General features: G+C 36.6%; 1 protein-coding gene across 2 annotated transcripts; it reads right to left on the bottom strand.

The window, feature by feature from the left end:
• Positions 1-121: 121 nt before the first annotated feature.
• Positions 122-19,423, bottom strand: LOC135694904 (uncharacterized). 2 transcript variants are annotated; one of them, XM_065213786.2, is made up of 24 exons: positions 18,007-19,423; positions 17,723-17,749; positions 17,010-17,161; positions 15,963-16,241; positions 15,388-15,573; positions 14,690-14,897; positions 14,088-14,385; positions 13,564-13,723; positions 12,683-12,808; positions 11,733-11,963; positions 10,861-11,072; positions 9,934-10,156; positions 9,297-9,440; positions 8,303-8,503; positions 7,966-8,162; positions 7,300-7,588; positions 5,941-6,912; positions 5,249-5,401; positions 4,291-4,704; positions 3,582-3,942; positions 2,508-2,746; positions 1,894-2,049; positions 989-1,199; positions 122-869 (listed from the first exon to the last, which is right to left on the bottom strand). In XM_065213786.2, exons 1-24 carry the CDS (start codon positions 18,044-18,046, stop codon positions 610-612), a joined length of 5,739 nt encoding a protein of 1,912 aa, XP_065069858.2. In that variant the 5' UTR covers positions 18,047-19,423; the 3' UTR covers positions 122-609. The 2 variants fall into 2 exon arrangements, with proteins under 2 accessions (XP_065069858.2, XP_065069857.2); XM_065213785.2 differs by having other exon boundaries at positions 17,723-19,423.
• Between the last annotated feature and the right edge of the window lie 96 nt (positions 19,424-19,519).

Genomic DNA, 19,519 nt, shown 5'->3' on the forward strand with positions numbered 1-19,519 from the left:
GGGTTTTGATAATATTTGTCACAATTATTGTTACTATGGAAGTGTGAGCATGCAAAATTAGTTATATGGTGCTAATATAGAAAGCCATGATACACAGAGAATTTTTTCATTGATGCAACTCTTTGTGGTTTGCAGAGAATATAGTATGATAAATGCAGATAAGCTTACAATGACAACATATTAAGAGTAAAATACAACTTTCTATTATAAGATTAACATATCATTATTAAGGTAAGATTAACTTAGTAAGGTTATATTATAAACCATAATCAAGTGTAAAATATTGGTACCCTGATTGAAGAGAAATGAAACCAGTCAAACAAGGAATATGATTTTGAAATTTGGGGGAATAAAATTGCCCACTTTGGATATCTGTGAGGTGAAAGAAAATGTACTTTCAAATCTTGCAAAAATAATATAGTTATCTGTTAAAGATAGAATTTTGTTTTAAAAGATTTTGTGAGGATTTTGAGAAGTTTGTTTCCCAAACTCTTTATGCATTTTATGCTTGTTGTTGAATATTGTATTGACTCTCTTCAATTCAAGACACAAACAAAAAACAATAAAAACTACATAAATCAAACAAAGAACTTAAGTACAAAAATGTTTTTAGCAGTTACATCTGCAGTTCTTTGGAATTGAAATCTTTGCCAAAAATTCAGTGGCTTTGCTCAAATCCATTTTTGTGCCATGTGTTAAGAACTTTTCAAGTTGTTCTACCTTTGAGGGTGGAACACATGTTGCAGGGACTAGAACCGCTTGTGGTTCACTTTCTTTACATGATCTGAAGCATTGTAGGATGCGGAAGTTGGTTAAACATGTCTTCCCTGGGGTAGTAACTTTCACAAATTTCCTTGTAAATGGGCAGTCTGGAAATGAAAGAAGAGTCAACTTAATTTATGGATATGAAATTAAGACAGCTAACAAATAATTCAAAGTTAAAAAAAAGGCTGCAAATTTCAATATGCAAATATTTACAGGATCCTACCTTTGCTACATTTGAGGCTAGGGGTAACCCAGCTTGACGCAAAGATAGTCTCAGTACATTGTTTCACTTTTGGGTAGAAGATGGTTGGTCTTCGAGCGTCATTGACTAAGGCTCCTTCAGGAGTAATAAATTCATTGAAATGTTCACCATCATTGTTGCCACACAACCCGCATGTTTTGTTTGCAAAGAAAGGAGAGATTCTGAGGGTGACCTGCATGAAAAAAACAGCAGTTAAAGATTGAAACAATGCCAATAGAAGTATTATACTGAAAACTCATCTATTTTGTCAAGGTATCAGCCTATTATAATTAGAATAAATAAGTTTGATTCAGTGTCTTTACCCATTCAGTCTCTTTGAGACTTGTTCCAAAAGTTTTTCATTCCTTTCAAGCACCCAACAATGGTCCTCAAGACATTGTGGAGGCATGCTTATTCTGTCAGCAAAAAGCAATTATTGCTTTTTTCAGCCTTTCCACGATATTTTGAAAACAAGCTTCCAAAATATGTGTGAAATCATCCCATACTGGAGATACCATCTCCAGGTGTCAGAGAGAAAATGTTAGAAAGAAAGTGGAGAAAGTATTGAGACAATGCCAAAAAATGGAAAAAATGCTAAGAAAATGGAGAAAGTGCCAAAAAATTGAGTAAAAGATAGACTACAACACTTCTCTTGATTAGAGTTTAGGCTATTGGCAAAGATAATTGAAAATGTGGTGGGCTATTGTTGACATAAATGACTATGAATAGTGAGGGAGATAGATTTAGAACAAGGATGTAGAATGGCTATGCAAAATTTGTATTAAAATTCAGACCAATAACTTGTACAGTGAAACTAAAAAAGCATATAAGATATAACAAAAACTAACAAATATTACAATTTAAAGGTTTGAAAAATATCTACATACTAGATGAGATTCCACCAGTTTGACAATAAGGCCATATCTATGATGCCAGAAAGTGACACATTTAATCTCTGGTTCCCATATAATTGTAATCATTGGATGGTTTGATTGGTCCTTGATAACAAAACGTGTAGCCATTGTCTTTTGCTGTCCATTTATCTATAAAACAAATACAAAAAGGATTTAAAAATTTGAGAAAGAGAGAATTGAACCTTGTGATCCAAAATATTAAGAAATCAAGAGAAATTATCTCAGTGAGGTTAACTGACACTATCTCAATCAAATTATCTTCAGTGAGGTTAACTGACACATAACAAACTTAAAAGAATTGAGCAGCACGACTAAGTTTTCATAAACTGTCTCCAAACTGTGCCATAAACTTTATATTAGGGGTTAAAAGAATGGTATTTGGAATGTGAAAAAACGAAAATTCTGGTAGCTTGAAGGAAATAGCTGCTTTGAGTCAAGTAACTTAGTAAACAACCTCAAGATTGCTAGCCAGTTGCACCTCAACTTTAATTTCTATTGACTTTGACAATAATGATTATAAGAATAATATATGAAAGCAGCTGTAAAAAGAACAAGTCAAACTTGGTAAGGAATAGGTATAATTTCACCTTGATTGTTGGTTTGTCATCCATCTTCTTTTCAGGAATAATTTCAACAACCTTAGAGTCAACCAAAATGGTGAGTTTTCTTTTCATGCTATCATCAATTTTCTTCATTGTAACTGCAATATTTTTTGATGATCCATCACAGATCCTTAGGAGATTATGCTCACAATGCCCTCTAAGTGTAAAATTGTATGGCTTCTTGTCAAATGTTACAAATGTCTGATTTCTGTGCAAACAGTGAGCTTGAAAAGAAAAAAGTTCAATTCTTATCTAAAAGGCAACAACCAAACAGCTAATAAACCAAAAAAAGCAAATCTAATAAAAAGAGAGTAATTTGAGATAAGAGGTCTTAAGGTTAGGTGAGAAGAGAACGAGTATTACTCCATCAATTAGGGACCACAACAATCTCATTTTCGACTGTTGAATTGCAAAAAATTACACACCTCTTTTGAATAATCAATAGCTGCACTATAAAAAGTCACACATATTTTTTAACAATCTTCATATTTCATGACAACTTGGTCTACCACTATTCTCACAGGGGACTCGCGATTTAATGATAGCATAAACTCGACACAGGAATGGATCTACTAAAAATATATTTTTCTGGAGAATGGTTATACAGAAAATGTTATTTCAACATAATCAAAGGAAAAGTAGGAAGTATTCAGCTGAAAAAGGTTCGACAAATGTGCCAAATTTATCTAGAACTATAATGGTTTAGTAACATTTCTTTGCGAATGTTATATGAAACAGGCCATCACAAAATGTTCCTTTGTTGCCAATCTTTGCTGTTTACGAACAAGGAGAGCTGTTTCATCAACTCAAAAGAGTTGCATTCCTACCACCTAAAAAAGGTATATGTGCCAGTGTGATTGTGGCTTCGTATGATGCACAACTCAAAGATCGGAGGATAGAGTAAAACAGCATGTTTCTTCCAACATCAGAAGCCTCCTCGTTCCTGCAGGTCTAAGACAAAACCTAAAACTGCAAGTCGACAATATCTACTAGAAAGCCAAAATTGTGCCAAAACATAACAGCACTCTGGAATGACTCTAAAGCTCAAGAGAGACTTACTTCGACCAATAAAAGGTAACTTTGAAAGCAATGGAATTTCTTTTGTTCCTTTCGGTAAAGTCCTGATAACCTTCGGGAGTTTGACATCATCCAAGACATATGAAGCATCTTTTGTCTTCAAGTGCAATTTTAATGTATCGTTTTTAATAAGTGACACATAAAGTTTGCTTGTGTCCTTGTACAGATTGGGAACATGTACTCTTGGGTACACGTAAACTGACGTCTTTAGTGTCGGGATGATGAAAGTTGTTGTGATGTACTTGATACTGTCAATGACGTATTGAGGGACATGGCTGGGACTGTGCTTGACGACAAAGGTCATCCAATAGCGTGGCAACTGTTTTGTAGTAACCACATCAACCTTAGAAAGAATATGTAGTCACAAAAAAATAATATTGTCATCGTATAAAAAGTGAAAAGTAAGCACAAAGACATATAAATATCAAAGTGCATTAAAAATCAAAATTGGATTTTCACTCGTCTATTCACAGTTCTACTTAACTTCTTGCAAGTTGCAATAAACAAAAATAAATTTTGAATACTAAAGATTTTTTGACTGACAAAAGGTTATACTAATGCATAAGAAAAGAGATTAATGAAAAATGCTGAACTAATGCATTTTGAAAAAAGCTTTACCTCAAGTTGATAATATGCTCAATTTGTTATGCAGCAACAGCTGATAAACAAATTAAATTCTTCGTTTACACACCTTAATATTTTTCTTTGTGCAACTTGGATCAAAGCTGACGCTGAAAGACACGCCATCGATACGGCGGGCAAATTGCATGCACATTTTCTTGAACTGAAGTGTCTCTAGGCCTACTGGTACAACGGTCAAAGACATAACAGCATTCGTACGATCAAATGTTGTTGTTATGGTCACTCTCTTTTCAGCAGATTGTCCTGTCAATGCCAGGGTAACCTCATGCTTCAAGATTTTGTCACTGGGGTTAGGCATTACAACATTCATTTGGATCTTGCTTACTCTTGGTTTTGTCACCGGCTTCAGAAGCAGTCTGTACTCCATTGGGGCGTATATCAGTGGCAGATGGTTTAGCTTGGGATACGGTCTGTAACCATGCTGGCAAAGTGTCAATCCCATTGACGTTCCATAGCACTTCCCCTGCAAAAAGGGAATGTCACTGAGTTAGCAAAAAACTGTGAATATCTCTGCCAAAAGAGACTGGGAAAGAAAAGCTGCAGGTAAACCAAGCTAGAATAATACAAACTTTGATCTAATTTTTTTAAGCTTTAACTCATACATGCTTACGAAATACGCAAATCGACAACTATCATACTATGTTGTACTCTTTTCATAAAACTTGACTTTGTCTAGAAAACGACCTATGTTCCTTCTTGGGAACGCTATAATAAGAGTCAACCTTGTTTGAAATCTTAAGGTGAGTATCAACAAGAACAAAAAGGACAAGAACTCTATAGAACATAAAATAATCACAATGTAAGAGACATATAGCCTTTACAACATCATGCAGAAAGCGTATATCAAACTTTCCCACATTTTAATGCATGCTGACCTGAATCCTATTGCGATTGACGCAACATAGCAAATACGACATTATATTTTTTTATAAAGTTCTTACGTCAATACTTAATGATTCCCTAAGTTAATAGCAAGAAGTTAATAGCAAGATGATTATAAAACTCACAAGTTGGTAGGATAAGCGCCTCAGGTTGCGTTTTAGCGATGTCTTTCGATTGACATGCACAGTCGTGGCCGCTTTATCAGATGGAGTAAGGCAAACAGCGTCATTGGTTGCTGTCCAGTGTGCCATTCTAGCTGTTTGGCGGGTGGGCTCAACCTGTCATTACATAAACGTATCAAAATACAGACAGAAATAAATGCAATGAAAACAATGATGATAGTGTGGTAATAAATCTTTCAAATATTTAAAAGTGCGATAAAAATGTAAACAGAATTAGATTAATGGCAGATCTGAAGAAATGGATAATGAGGAATATTCATTGAAGCAAGCAAAAAAGCTTGGGGTAACACCACAGCCAACAATTTTAAGGGTTTTAAATCAGTGCCAAATTTTAAAGAGATCTGAGGTAGTAAAGATACCAGATAGTAAAGATGTCTCCCAAGGGGATGTGAACGTTTTGATATTGTTCGATTGACGGCGGCCAAATTCAAAGCCACGCCCTTTTGCAAGGCAAATTCAACGATCTAACGACCAGGCTCAAAAGCTCCAAATATACCAGTAAGTTATGTTATTGCTACAGTGTGGCAATAGCTGCTTCTATGATCAGAAATAGTATGCGACTGTTAACTTAACGATTTTCCATGCATAATGTAATGGTACATCGACGTTGGAAATAAAAAACTAACACGACCGACCTTTTCCTCATCGTCCAGGTATTCCTTGTCAAGGGTGACCTGCTCCTTCTGGAACATTTGTTCGATCTCTTCAATCTCCCGCAATTCTCTTGCATCTGCAAGTGACCATTCTTTTGGAATCATTTTTGGATCGTAGTGGGCCACTGTGCGAATCTTTGCCTTACCAGGTCCGGTCATGGTGATCACAAACAGTTGATCAGTTGTGCTCTTCTGCTTCGTTGTCTTCAGGCACTTGTGGTCTGTTGGAATGGTAAGGTAGCCGTGTCCGGGAGCAAAGAAGCGGACAATGCGTCTGTTCTTTCCATGGAAAGTCACGTTAAAAACAGTTGGAGTGCTTGACAACACAACCTTACCGGAGTTAACGCTTACAAATTTGCCATTGAGCTTGAGTGTCCATGATTCGCAGATAGGAGGTTTCTTTCCAGATCCTAGGACCTTGATATGCTTCAATTGATCAACTTCAATTGGGATTATCAGAGTCCTGCCGGCCTCGTTGTCAGAGACGGGGACTGAGGGGTTAACTGGCTCAACAGTAGTGGAAGTTGATGGTGGCATTGACGTACTAGTAGTGGGTGAAATCTCTGTAGTTGTTGTCGTGGTTTCAGTTGTTGTCGTGGTTTCAGTTGTTGCAAACGCTTCTGTTGTTGTAGTAATCGTTGGCGTCGTTGTCATCGTTGGTGTCTCAGTTGTTGTTGTCATCGTTGGTGTTCCTGTCGTTACAGTCATCGTTGGTGTCTCAGTCGTTGTTGTGTCAGTTGTCGTCTCGACATTTCGTGTTGTTGTAGGAAGAGGAGTGGCGGAAACCAAAGGAGTTGTTCCAGTCGTGGTTGTTGTTTCAGAATTCCATGCAGTCATGATTTCACCTAAGACCAATTTCTTTCCTCCTAATTTTAGTTTCCTTTCGGGGAGGATTTCTGGCTCGAAGTCGTCAGCGTCATCAGAATAGAAACTTCTCCTTTCTCTTTTGATAATCTAATAAGCAAAATTAAAAATATTTTTCATAAACATAACAAAAGTAAAATGAACCAATGCTAGCTCTAAGCCGGTGTGCACAGTAGTAGTGACTTAGGGGTAATGACTGTCTAAATCATCAGAGTCTTCTTTGGGTTTTAATCAAGATAATAGAACAAGGCACATAGGTACCTAACAAATCCATTACTGACATTCGCACTCTAGAAGCTTAACTTTCCTTCACAAAGGTACAATAGCACAGAAAATCTGTATTATAGTTATTTGATAGTACTGTCATGAAATATTTATGTTATGACTAGTGGCACATACCAATAATTCTCTTTTAGTTACAAGCCACTCACAGCCAGTAACAAAATTACAGTAATCAAACAAAATTCACCATCTCACCTTTTCCTGTTCTTTCTTTGCCAAAACTTTCAATATTTTCTTTTCTGGTGTCGGAGTCTTTCCTCTCGGCTTTTCAACAGTCAAAAAGTGATATGCTTTCTTCTTCAATGTCAGAACCTCTCTTACAGTTTCTGGTGTCTCGATTTCAGTTTTCAATGTTCTCGATTTGGTGTCATAGTTGATATTTGCCTTTAGATGAGCTGATACATTCACTGTGGTTCTCATGTATCCACCCAACACGAGGTTTGGAATACGGAAGTTGATTTCACCATGAACATCAGCGATTGCACTAAATGGAATAGGAAATGATACAAAAGTTATAGAATTTTCTTAATAAACAGTAATTCCTAACTCATATGAAAGCTGTTGAAAACTTCTCTCAACATTTAGCCAACCTTTAAATGGATTATAATGCTAATAAATTAATAAAAACACATGTAAGCAGTAATTAAAAAATGATAAGAACTTAATAAACCAAGCTTTAAACGATATACTATAAAATGTTTGTCTCCTGGTTTGTCACCTTCGTGCATCAAATGTTGTAAACAACTGATGGACCCAGTATCGTTTGTAACTAGTTTTAACAATGCAACTGAAGAAGCAAAACGGTAAAGTGTAAACATATTTCAATGATTGCAAGCTACTGATTGTTAATGAGACATTTACCAAAGCTTTTGTTCGGCGTTCACTTGAACTGAATCAATCTTCTTGGAGACAAGGGTTTTCAATGAAAACATATCAGGCTTTGCCGTGACTTTCAGTTTTGAAACAGAGACAGGAATAATCATGGTAGTGAGGTTGGTTGTCAAGGTAATACCAGTAAGAGTTGGCATTCTGTAAATGACCTCTATCGGGATGAAAGGCTGAAAAAAGATCGATCGAGCTAAGCACAAAATACACTAAGGTATTCAGAGAAATAGACTAAAAAGTCCAAAATATTTATCTAAAGATTGATATTTTCTCATTGACTAATAACTAATCTTGAAGCACTGCATTCTCATACCTTTGAAAATGTGTACTCTACTCCCTTGTGCAGTTTTATTGCAGTTTCTACCATGTTCAAAAGGCCTTCAAAGCTTTTATAGCTATCTAGTTTTGAGGCAGGGGTATCCAGAGATGTCTCAGTGGCGTAGAAGACCTTTCCAAACATCTTCATTTGGAAAAACAACTTCAGTTTTTCTTCCGGCAAGGTGTAAGTTGGAAGCTACAATGAATTCAATAAAAAAAACCATTATAAATGCTGTTTAGGTACGTGGGTTTAGTAAGAATCCGCCATGATTAGCGCTGTGTCATGATTATGATGACAACTGCAAGAAAATGACACAATAAACTCTTCTCGTTATACTTCTATGGAAAAAATCATTTGATTGTGAGGCAGGTTACTGGACAAGGATAAGTTAGTTACCGGAGGAGGATAAGTACGTTACCAGACAAGGATGATAAAGTTACCGGACAAAAGCTGATAACAGAACAAGGATAAGTTAGTTACCGAAGGAGGATAAATACGTTACCGGAAAAAGATGATAAAGTTACCGGACAAAAGCTGATAACAGAACAAGGATAAGTTAGTTACTGGGCATAGATAAGTTGGTTACCGGAAAAAAGCTGGTACCAGAAAATGATAAGTTGGTTACAGGACAGGAATAAGTTGGTTTCCGGACAAGGATAAGTTAGGTACTGGACAAGACAGACGTATTTAATTTCCAAAAAATGGCAAAAATTCATTGTTACAAGATCGCATCTTTGACAGCGCACACCGTGTTGCCTAAAAAGCTAACAAAATCCGTTTCCAAAACATCTATCCAAAATTACTACAATGTTTGAAACCAGTCCAAAGTTGATTCGATTTCACTGTAAACAGTTCATTGATAATTACTATTGAAGGATCGCTGAATCACATTTAACAGTTTTCTTAGCATGAAAATGGAGAGTGTGCATGCATAGTATCGCAGATGCTTTAAGAATGAAAGCATTGAATATCACATAACATAATCAACCTTCTTTTCAAGTTCCTTCAGCTTATCAGAGAGTGCTCCGATTCCACTCTTTTTCCAACCATCAGTCTTGCTAATATCAAACAGTCCATTAGGTCCAATAAGTTGCTTTAGGTATTCTTCCAGTCCTTGTACACGGAGCTGACCCTGGAAAGAAAATAAATACTGTAAAACCTTGAAATGTTTAAAGTTGAACCTAGGGAAAATGGTGGGCACTCTCAATCAATCTTGATACGTTTGGGAATTGTAGCTCAAAATATCCCCCCCCCCCTCGTCAGAGGGCTGTTTGAAGATCATCAAAATCAATGGAATTGCCTACTTAAAGAAGCAAAGGTTAAATTATTATTTGCAGTTCTTGCTAGTTAGAAGAAATTTTTAGAAACCCTAAAGATACAGAACGAATATTGTCAATTGGAGAATTGGACTTTAGCGGAGTAATCAATGTTTACATTGCATTCTATCTGGCCAGACTAATAACTCACAAGAAGTGCTATTTGAAATGAATGGGCTAAATTCGAACTTTTGACTTAAACCTTGGAACTTGGAAGCAGGTCTGAAAAACTTCCTTCCTCAAGCAGCTATCCAAAATCTAGTCATGCAACTCAGCCGAGGCCTGGTAACAAAAAAAATTACGTCATACCTCCAATACAGTAATATTTCTGCCAAAAACTGTAATGTTCAGCCTGGAATGTATAAACGTCGGCATGAAATCAGTTCGGTAAATCTCGTCATGGCGCCACAGAGCTCCAACGGTCCAGTTCTTCGAATACCAATTAAGGTGGTAACTGTTCGTCATTTGACCTAGTCTTGAAGGCACTCTTGTCTTTGAGAAAAGCTCCAAGGCCAACCTCAATGCAGTATCACTAAGGAATAAAATCAAAATGGTATTCTAACTGTAATGAACATTGTATTCTTGTTAAAGATCAGTGAATTCTAAATATTCATATACCAACAACACTGTCGGGCTCTCAACTCAGTGATAAACACAGATTTCAATCGAGCACTGATATTTACAGACACAAATTAAGAGCGTTTGAATCATTTCAGAAAAATTACCCATTCACGAAATATTTTAAATATAAAAAATTGACATTATTTTTAACATCAAAAACGAAAAACCATAAGCCTCGCCAAACTGTATATAAGTCGACTTTATGCACACATCATATACGACTCCAAAGTCGACTTTATGGTTTATGAAATACGTTTTATGATAATTAGCTTTCACTGTTTTGCTCATCGTAATGGGTCCCGTCTATGATGCATTTCAAAGATGTGAAAACGTACTAAAATTTAATGAAAAGTTTGACATTCAATCTTTTATCCTTAAACAAGTCTGATATCCTTGCGAAATGACTTGCCAAAAGTCTTTATGCAATTCTACCTTTAAAGAAGAGCGCTTGTCTTCGTGAACAGTGTCCACGCTATCATATCGCTACAAGGTACTTTGTGTTTGTTTTCCAAATGGGGTCATTCAGACCCTATTCTCCCCCCTCTTGCTACTCGCATTAAAAAAACACTGTTAGCCGGCACCCCAGTAATTAGACCAGCAAAGCAAGAAACTTACATTTTCGGAGTGCAAGTCTTGGTGTATTTCATGGCAACCCATTTGTCGTAGACAAATCGTCTGACGCATCTACTTGGTTCCAGGTTAATGACACGTGCAATGTGCAAAATCACGTGGAAAGAAGGGTTTTCCATAAGTACAGAGAAACAGACCGTACGCAGTTCAACGTCACATGACAGGTCACGGAAAACTCTGAGCATCAAAACTCGCACCTGTGAAAATGACCATTCCATAAAGGCTTAGGCTGATTAAATTGTAGCTGCAATTCACAAATTACTGATAATTGTATAAGAAACAATAAAATTCGAATCATACATTAAAGGGAGTTGGGAGCATTCAAACATAGAGGCACTTGCAATAAAGAGGGTAGATGTGGGCTTCATTGCAGACAATTTTACGAAGACTGCTACAGCTAATTATTGTCCTTCTACAAAATGGAAAATGAACAAGAAGAGGCCATCCTCGGAAAGTCCTACTTAATAATATTTACGAAAATTGGCTAAAATATCTAGCATTGTGGAATTCCTTCATAAAACTACAGAAAATTTACAGCTCTAGATGATTTCAAACACATTACCAATAATAATTGTATCACTCCCTATAATACCTTACTAAATAAAGCTCAAAAATTGCTTTGAAAGATGCAATCAAACATTTTACAACATGCGAACAAGCTTTTACGAAGCTTTTTCGTCTGACATTCTTCAGAGTATAAAACGTCAGAATAAGGGTCCGAAAGAACAAGCTGGAAAATATATACCCAGTTGCGGATCGCAATATGCAAAACAAGTAAAGCTCCTGTAACTAATAGGACATTACTCATAGCTGATCAGCATAAGCAAATTCAGGAGTGTCAATGTAAGATTTCCTACCCGGGTTGGAATGATCTTGATCATCGGCCTAATTGCCATAACAGCTTTGACTCGGATCATCACCGATAAACTTTCATCTAGCACTATTTTCTCAAGATGGGTGAACAGCGTAGGTCGTTCCACGTTTTCTACCAAAGCCAACACGACAGTTGCTGGTAGGTGCTTCATTGGCCCACAAGTAACCTTCTGTTTGCATTGTTGGATGATGTTTTTTAGGCCATTTGTTAGAATCTACAAAAATGGTTCCATTATCGGTTATTAACCAAATGGAGGTGTAGCTCCATTGATTGGAGCATTATAGGCCAATGATAATTGAATACAGTTACTCTAGCTAGAGTCGAAACGTTTATTGTCTAATTAAATCGGATTTTCACGATGTAACAAGGAATTGCCTAATGGATTCAAGCTAAAGAACAACAATTTTTTTTCATGTCTACAAGTTTCATTGTCAAGCTGCGTTTCCCAAAGTCTCTAATACAGTTAAAATTTGACCTAAAATTTGACCAATCACGTTGATGGGAACTTTCGCTATCCAAGCATTTGATTACGTTTCTATAAGCAGTACTGGTCTAAGTAACAGTTTAAAAGCTTGTCAGAATAAAATTCATTTCGGGCTTATTCGTATCAGACCCAAACCAATTTGTACCAGACCCTTTGCTACACACAAATGAGTCTATTACGTCACTGATGATGTTTTATAATAGAATGTGTTATGTGTTTGCAGGCCCTTCACTAATGTCGCCTTTCGCATTAAAAACCAATACGCAAGTCTAGTTAGACATCCTTGGCTAGGGTTTCCGGCGTACATTGAAACTTGAGATGCTGAAAGAAGTGAATTTCATTGATGTCTATAGTGAAGACCAACCCAAAATATTTTGAATAAAAGGAAATAGAGAAGAAAGTGAAAGTTGAATGGAAATAGAAGATAAAAAATGGAAAATTGAAGATACCTCGTCAATCCAAGTAGTCTTGCATCTATTTTGTTTACAGAAGGTCTTGATTATGTTGGTTGCGCCAAGATATGCCATTTTGGTCAGAGATGGAGAAGTTGTTACTTTTCCCAACAATGTCATTTTCTAAGTCAGAAAAATTGAGATTACTGGCTTCCTTATAAAGAGAAATATTGCAGAAAATATCATCAATCTACAAAAAACACAAACAAATTTTGATCTAGAAAATATTTGCAGGAAACGAATGATTTAACCTTCAACTAGCCATTTCACGGATATTAAAATTGTAAAACAAATTTGTATCTCATAAACTATACTTAAACTATCATCGTGTTTGGAATCTGATAAAAGAAGCCACGTTTTTTTGGATCCCTGTGATAGCAAACGTACCTGAGACGCTACTTGAAACAGAATCTACAGGGTTCGTCCACACAAGATTAAACTCGTCTTAAACTCGCCGTCTAGCTGAGCTTAGTGTCATCCGTACTTAAGAACCTTTTAACCTATTAATATTCAAAATTGCCACTTATGAACGGCATGTCATTTGCGAAGAGTTGTCAGGCTAGCCAGTGTAATTCTGTCTAAAGCATTTTTACCTTGTAAGGCTTGAAATGACCGTTTGTCTTAAAATGCAGATTATGGTTGCGATTCAGATTCTTAATCTTTGAAACCTATGGTACATTCTCAATTAACAGCATTCCAGAAACTTGGCAAATTACTGAAAACGAATACTTTGCTTTACTGATTAGAGAAAAAATATATTACTCTTTCCAGTTGTAAGAGGTGAGTAATTTAATTCCTCTGAATACCCAGTAAAGCAACACAAAATATAAGTCTAACAACATGAAAGGTTGGTGAGATAAAAGATATCCTATCCAAACCTTGAAAAATTTTGTCATTAGCTCGGTCGGGTTTCCATTGTAGCTTGATGTTATCAAATAACTGGAGATAAGCTCCTCAGTTAACGTGTTGAGCTTGTCCTTCATGAACTCCATGCAAGCTTGTGTTCCGCATAAGCTGTAAACGTGCAGTATCCATTTCCTAGAAAAAGCATCGTGCAACAATAAAACAGGGACTCGTTAAATCACAAAAGGAAGAAGGCAGAATGTCGAAGGCCTAACTACAGCATACATAGCTGCATCTGTAAGACAGGTCTTGATCAATATACATACTTGTACAAAATATACAAAGCGATATTAAATGTGATATTTGATGCAGAAGCATTTTGACAGACCGGTAAACAGTAAATTTTCATTGGTACTATGTACACATATTTATCTCCTGGCTAATAGTATATTCCATACACTTTCTAATTAGAAATACCTGAATGCTGATACAATTTGACATTTCTAGGCATATCAATTGAACTACTTTTTCAGTCTAATTACTCAAAACTCACGCTTACTTCATTGTTGGGTCACTGCTGCACCGGCTCCATATAGTGGTATGTACCGGCTTTTTCACGCTCCGGACAATTTGCAAAACCTGGAGCAAATGTTTTGAGAAGTTTTTCAAATACACGTGGGTAGAAGATTGTTTACTTGGCTTTTCAAATTCTGGTACCATCTTCATCAGTTTGGTCATTGTTCTGAAAATGAGGTCTACGCTGTTCTTTCTGTCTGACTCCGAAAATTCTGGCACTTTCTCGATGTTGCCAAAGCTTCGCACGTTCATTGAGAGTGTTTGCTGTGCCACATTTTGATCTGTGATTGGGATAAAAACTTCATTTAATGAGTTAGTTAAAAAAGGCAAGATTTCTGTGTGTGCTTGTATCGGAGAAAAGAGCACTGCAGTCTACAATAGGGTTTGCTGTTCTTGTTTTGAATGCAAATGATATTTGTCTAGTAATTATGAATAAAATGGTTAATTCTGAATCAAAATTAAAATGTCTATCTTATATCAACACTTGCTAACTAAAGGAAATTTGCAATCGGCTCTCATTGCAAGCATTTTGACTTTAAGGCAAGGCCGCAACAAAAGTAGAAAAATCAATAATAACAAGCTTACCATTCATGGCAACAATGTCTCGATCTGATTTCACAGCCTCTCTTCTGATAAGTTTTATTCTCTGATCAGTTACTGAATCAATGCCTCCTTCATCTTCTGTCGTCAAATACAGAACATGCAAGCCAACTGCGTGCACCTCCTCAATTTTGAAAGCAGATTTGCTCCCCAGAATATTGTACTTGATGGTGGCTGTCGACTTCAGAGGGTTCTGTTAAAGTCAAAGAGAGCTGGGTTAAATCATGCTTTGAATTCAAGTTGCATTTTCATGCAAACAGAATGAAGAGGCGGTAATCTAAACAGGAAAAGGGGCTAGCTTCATCTTAGTTAAGAATATGTTCTGAGAACGAATAGGAAAGTGGCCCTAACCAAGTCCAATGTCGTGCCACCCAAAAAGCATCTTATTTTGTTTCCTTGTTGCCATGGCTTCAAAGGTTCTAGTTTTACGGATAAAGAAGCAGTCTTAGACGCTAGCTAGCTGAGAACCCAATGCAGCAAAAATATGTGCGAATTGGTACGTAAAAATGCTCATTTTGGCTTGGTTCTGCCAACCTACAGGTTATCTCATTTATAGCTCAAGATGCTGTTGGGTACTCAAAGTCCGAAGAGTGATAAAAAGTAGAAAATTTATAAAAGATATGAATGCAAAGCTTTTGCGCTTTTAAAATAAACTCCAAAAATATTCACAAAAGGGTACATACGGTGCTTTGGTGTTCATTTGGACCTGGGACGACAGTGTTGTAAACCTCGAAATCAGATTTGGTACAGTTGTTCATATTGATGACCTTTGTGACGTTGTATCCCATGGTCCTCCAGGTGCGGCGAGCATCGATGACTTTAAACTCGTTGATGCTGTAAGACGTTGAGCAAATGCCAACGACAGATTCCTAAAGATAACATCAGACAGTCATGTAAAAGATTAATAAAGATGCTGGCAGAATAGTAACAAACAATCTTCAGTTGAAGACCTACGTCACTCCAGAATTTCAAGAAACAGGTGTTTCAGCTTCACAACTAGTAGTCACGTGGCATTGTTAGAGAGTTTCGTATTGAGCCGGTTGGACTTACTTTCAAGCAACCAGCAAGCTAGATCAGTTGTTTTTAAAAATAATGTACCATCAGCTTTTCTCTATGTAAAATGCTATATCAGATTACGGAGTTTCTAAGTCAAGAAAACATTTCTACCTAGGACTGCTTAGCTTTCAATACTGGTGTACAAGAAATGATTCAAGAAACATATCACTATAAGAGCATCAAAGTTGGCTCATTCGCCTACCTCAGTTTTTGTGAACAGGTCGTCAGTGGTCGTTTCAGTATTCTTCCCAGTAATATCAACATGAAACAAGTTGATTATACCCTTTTTGAGATTCACAGAGAACCTAGGGTCATCTTTCATGGCAAAGACCTTCTGGACTAGACCATTTTTGTAGGTGAACTTGATTGGCTTTTTGATAAAAGTTGAAAGGCTCTCTAATGAGCCAATTTTACGACACACCACAGGGCCATCTGTGTACTTTGGATCTGACAGAAGGGCTGTGAAATTGTGCTTGCTGATCTAAACAGAAATAACAAAGACATTTGTACAGGCTTCCTAGCTGCTCAACAGACCTTAAAATCAATCAGCAAAATTAGAAATCATGACGTCACGTTCGGTGTAAAACATTTATTGCAAAAGCTTGTGCCTAATTTGTAAAAACCTCCCAAACTGTGCCAAAGTTTTTTCTTAATCCAGGCTATTTAACAATGATATTCTTTGAAATACCCACTTGACCACTACTGTAATTAACTGCTAGAAATGCATACGATTTCAAATCAAAAAGGAGGATAAAAGCACGTAATTCAAAACAGCTAAATTCCTGCAAGCTTATATTTACAATATGATCTTGCTTTGTGGGGATGCTGTGATTGCTTTCGATTGTTTGAGTATCCAAATAAACGATCGCTTTTCTGGCGGAAATAAGTTAAACAAACAACAGCAGTGCAGAAACACTGTTTCCAAAAAGGATCAAAGTTAGCCAATAGGAAACAAGGGTAAAGATAATTGGCTTTACATTGACCAATCACTGCTTCCTAAATCAGCAATGCATTGTGAGTCATTATAGCGCACCAACATATAAACAACATTTTTAATTAAATCAAAATATTATCATCTCAGCATTCAAACTGAAAGGCAGACGAGACAGCAGGACTTTTAATCTCGTTTCAAAATTTGCTACTAAACTGAATTAAGAGGTTTTAATTTCGCAAATCTTGACTTGTTTTTATGGAGAAAGAGCTGTTTACGTGTTGTTAATTGCGCTTTAGCAGCAATGAAATCACAAACCTTCAAGACGAACTTCTCGTGTGAGAGGGGGTGGAGTTCAACGGTGCAGTTAATAAGTAGCTCAATGAACTGCGTCTTCAGAACTGGAACTTGGGTTGGTCTGATGCGTCCCTCGTAGTGGTAAACATACTTTGCACTTGTCTTGTATGTACCTTAACATGAAAAACATTTTAAAGAACTGATGGCATTATTTAGCAAGTTCTAGGGATTGAGCTAAAAGGGCTGATGGAAATATAATTAATTGTGCCATAAATACCGAAGCAGCACAAGCAAAACAAACGATATTTCTGTTTATCATGAAAGTATATAAAAATTGGAACGTGTGTCATAACAGGAAAGAAGGCCGGATCAAGGGTATTTTTCCCATCAGTGCTATCTAGCTAAAACAATATTGATTAAATTTATCAAAACTCGTGATTGTGGAACAGTCTGAAACGGCTGACAAAAACATATTTCTCATTTGGTATTGCAAATCAATAAACTTTTACAAAAAGTGAGCTTTCCTGGTACAATGCAGATTGTAACATACTGACCCTTCAAGCGCTACAAATGATAAAATGCCTAGTTAAGCTAAATAAAGAAGGATTAAATTCTTAGAAATCTGGGGTAATGAGTGTGTACCTGTTTATGGCTCATTAACAAATTTAGGAACAAAACAATAAACCTGAAAATTAAACAATCAAATAATGAATCTGAAAATGAAACAAACCTACCTTTAAGCTTGAAATCCAATGCAGAAGCTGTCAAAATAATAGAGTTATTATTACTTTCTAATGGAAAATTAAGCAGTTGGTGCCAACATAAATTAACACACAAAACCATATGACAATTTTGAATTAATAAAAACCTTAATGATAAAACCAAACGTAGGTTGTTAAAAAGCATTGTTAACATCGAAAAATGAACATTCAGCAGCATTATGCAATTCTATAGCGTAATGTGGTTCTATGGACAAGAGAAACATGCAAAGGAGATGCGCGATGAGCAAGAACCTTACCTGCAACAACAAGGCCTAACAGGCCAAGAAGGATCCTCATTGCTAGTGCTACACCTCTGCCTTGCCACTAAATAGACTGGATCCTCCTCTCGATTCACCAGCATTTATCCTCATTCCAAGACAATAGCAAAGTAGTCATATGTTCAAAGTTCTTAAATTTGTAAATTTCATGAATGAGTGGAGGGAAGAAAGACGTAGAAAGTAGTCGATTTCTGACACAGCTTTTTCTTTTGTTCAAACGAAGGTGACCAAAGTGTACGTGATAACACGCAAGATTTGTATCTGATGCTTTTGTTTTTTACGAATTTTATTGACTACACAAATTGGGAGATGACATCTGCTTTGGACTTATTTTAAAGTCGATATTGACAAGTAAATTTTCATTAACATATAAACAAGTTGATATTGATATTGAAATAAATTCCTCAAATGGCCTGTTCAACCTTGATGTCAAGAACCGAACAGGAAATTATAATTGTAGGGGAAGGTGACAAGGGGTTAATGCTCCAGCCCCAGCCCCCGAGGCATATATAGGCCCGTTTACCGTTACGTATACATATTCAAAAACTTTCCCACCTTGCGATAGGCCTAGAGTCATGGCCGAGGTGAGGCGCGGGGTGTCAGGTTTAGGAAACCCCTTTGAAACGTATTAAAAACGATTCATGTTTGTCATCTAAGGGGCTAATCAATCCTAGAATTACTATCAGTTGTACTCCCAGTATATCGGTAAATTCGATACATGAGATCCCCCTTACTCAGAACAGCAACTAATGGTCCTCACAATGCCTTTGAAAGGGTAAAAGTGTCACAGGACCGGTCAAAGTTCTTGACGGATCAACCTATACATCAAAATACTTGTCATAAAAGATTTAACCACGCGAAAAAGATAAGCTATACATGTCGTATACTGGAGTGTACCTGGAAAACTTAGTCACCGAGTGAAGGCAGATGCAAAATAGATTCATACACTGCTTGCAACAACAATGCAATAACAGCGTTACTGTGGAGGAGGCTCTGTAGGGGTTCCCAAAAACCATTTTGAAAAATTTGAGCCACAGTTATCAAAACTTTATAAAACATAGAGACCTTAAGTTTTCTGAGGCTTTGAATAACATGAAACAATAGTGATAATGTTGTGCATGTTTAAGCAAGCCAACCCATTGGCTTCAATTGCATTAACTGCAAAGATAGTGACATATCACAAGCGAAATCGCAAATTCCGGCCACAGTTTTTGATCTATAATAAAAAGAATTATTAAGATCAGTGGGTGAGATATAAAGGAAAGCGATGGCCAAGCGATTGTCACCAAATGGGAAACCACATAAACACATAGCCTGTATGCACCAACAGCCACTTCCTTGGGATAAAATGCCAGATACGTCCACTACTTCAGGCTTTGGTTTCCTGTATACAGCCAGTATTGAATTGAGAAGAAATAAAAGCGTAAGATTGTCCAGATGTGTGTGACGTAAAATGAATCAGATGGAATGTGAATTATTTTATGTATGAACA

The sequence above is a fragment of the Rhopilema esculentum genome, chromosome 8, assembly GCF_057945365.1.
Source record: "Rhopilema esculentum isolate cy_ngs chromosome 8, ASM5794536v1, whole genome shotgun sequence".
Taxonomy (NCBI): domain Eukaryota; kingdom Metazoa; phylum Cnidaria; class Scyphozoa; order Rhizostomeae; family Rhizostomatidae; genus Rhopilema; species Rhopilema esculentum.

Excerpts from the sequence above, each read along its gene's own strand:
- LOC135694904 (XM_065213785.2), bottom strand. The coding sequence starts at position 17,927 with ATGCTGCTGAATGTTCATTTTTCGATGTTAACAATGCTTTTTAACAAC. Across the intron at positions 5,402-5,940 it reads ACCTGGACGATGAGGAAAAG|GTTGAGCCCACCCGCCAAAC; the intron begins GTCGGTCGTGTT and ends ATGTAATGACAG. Across the intron at positions 2,050-2,507 it reads ATGACAAACCAACAATCAAG|ATAAATGGACAGCAAAAGAC; the intron begins GTGAAATTATAC and ends TTTGTTTTATAG.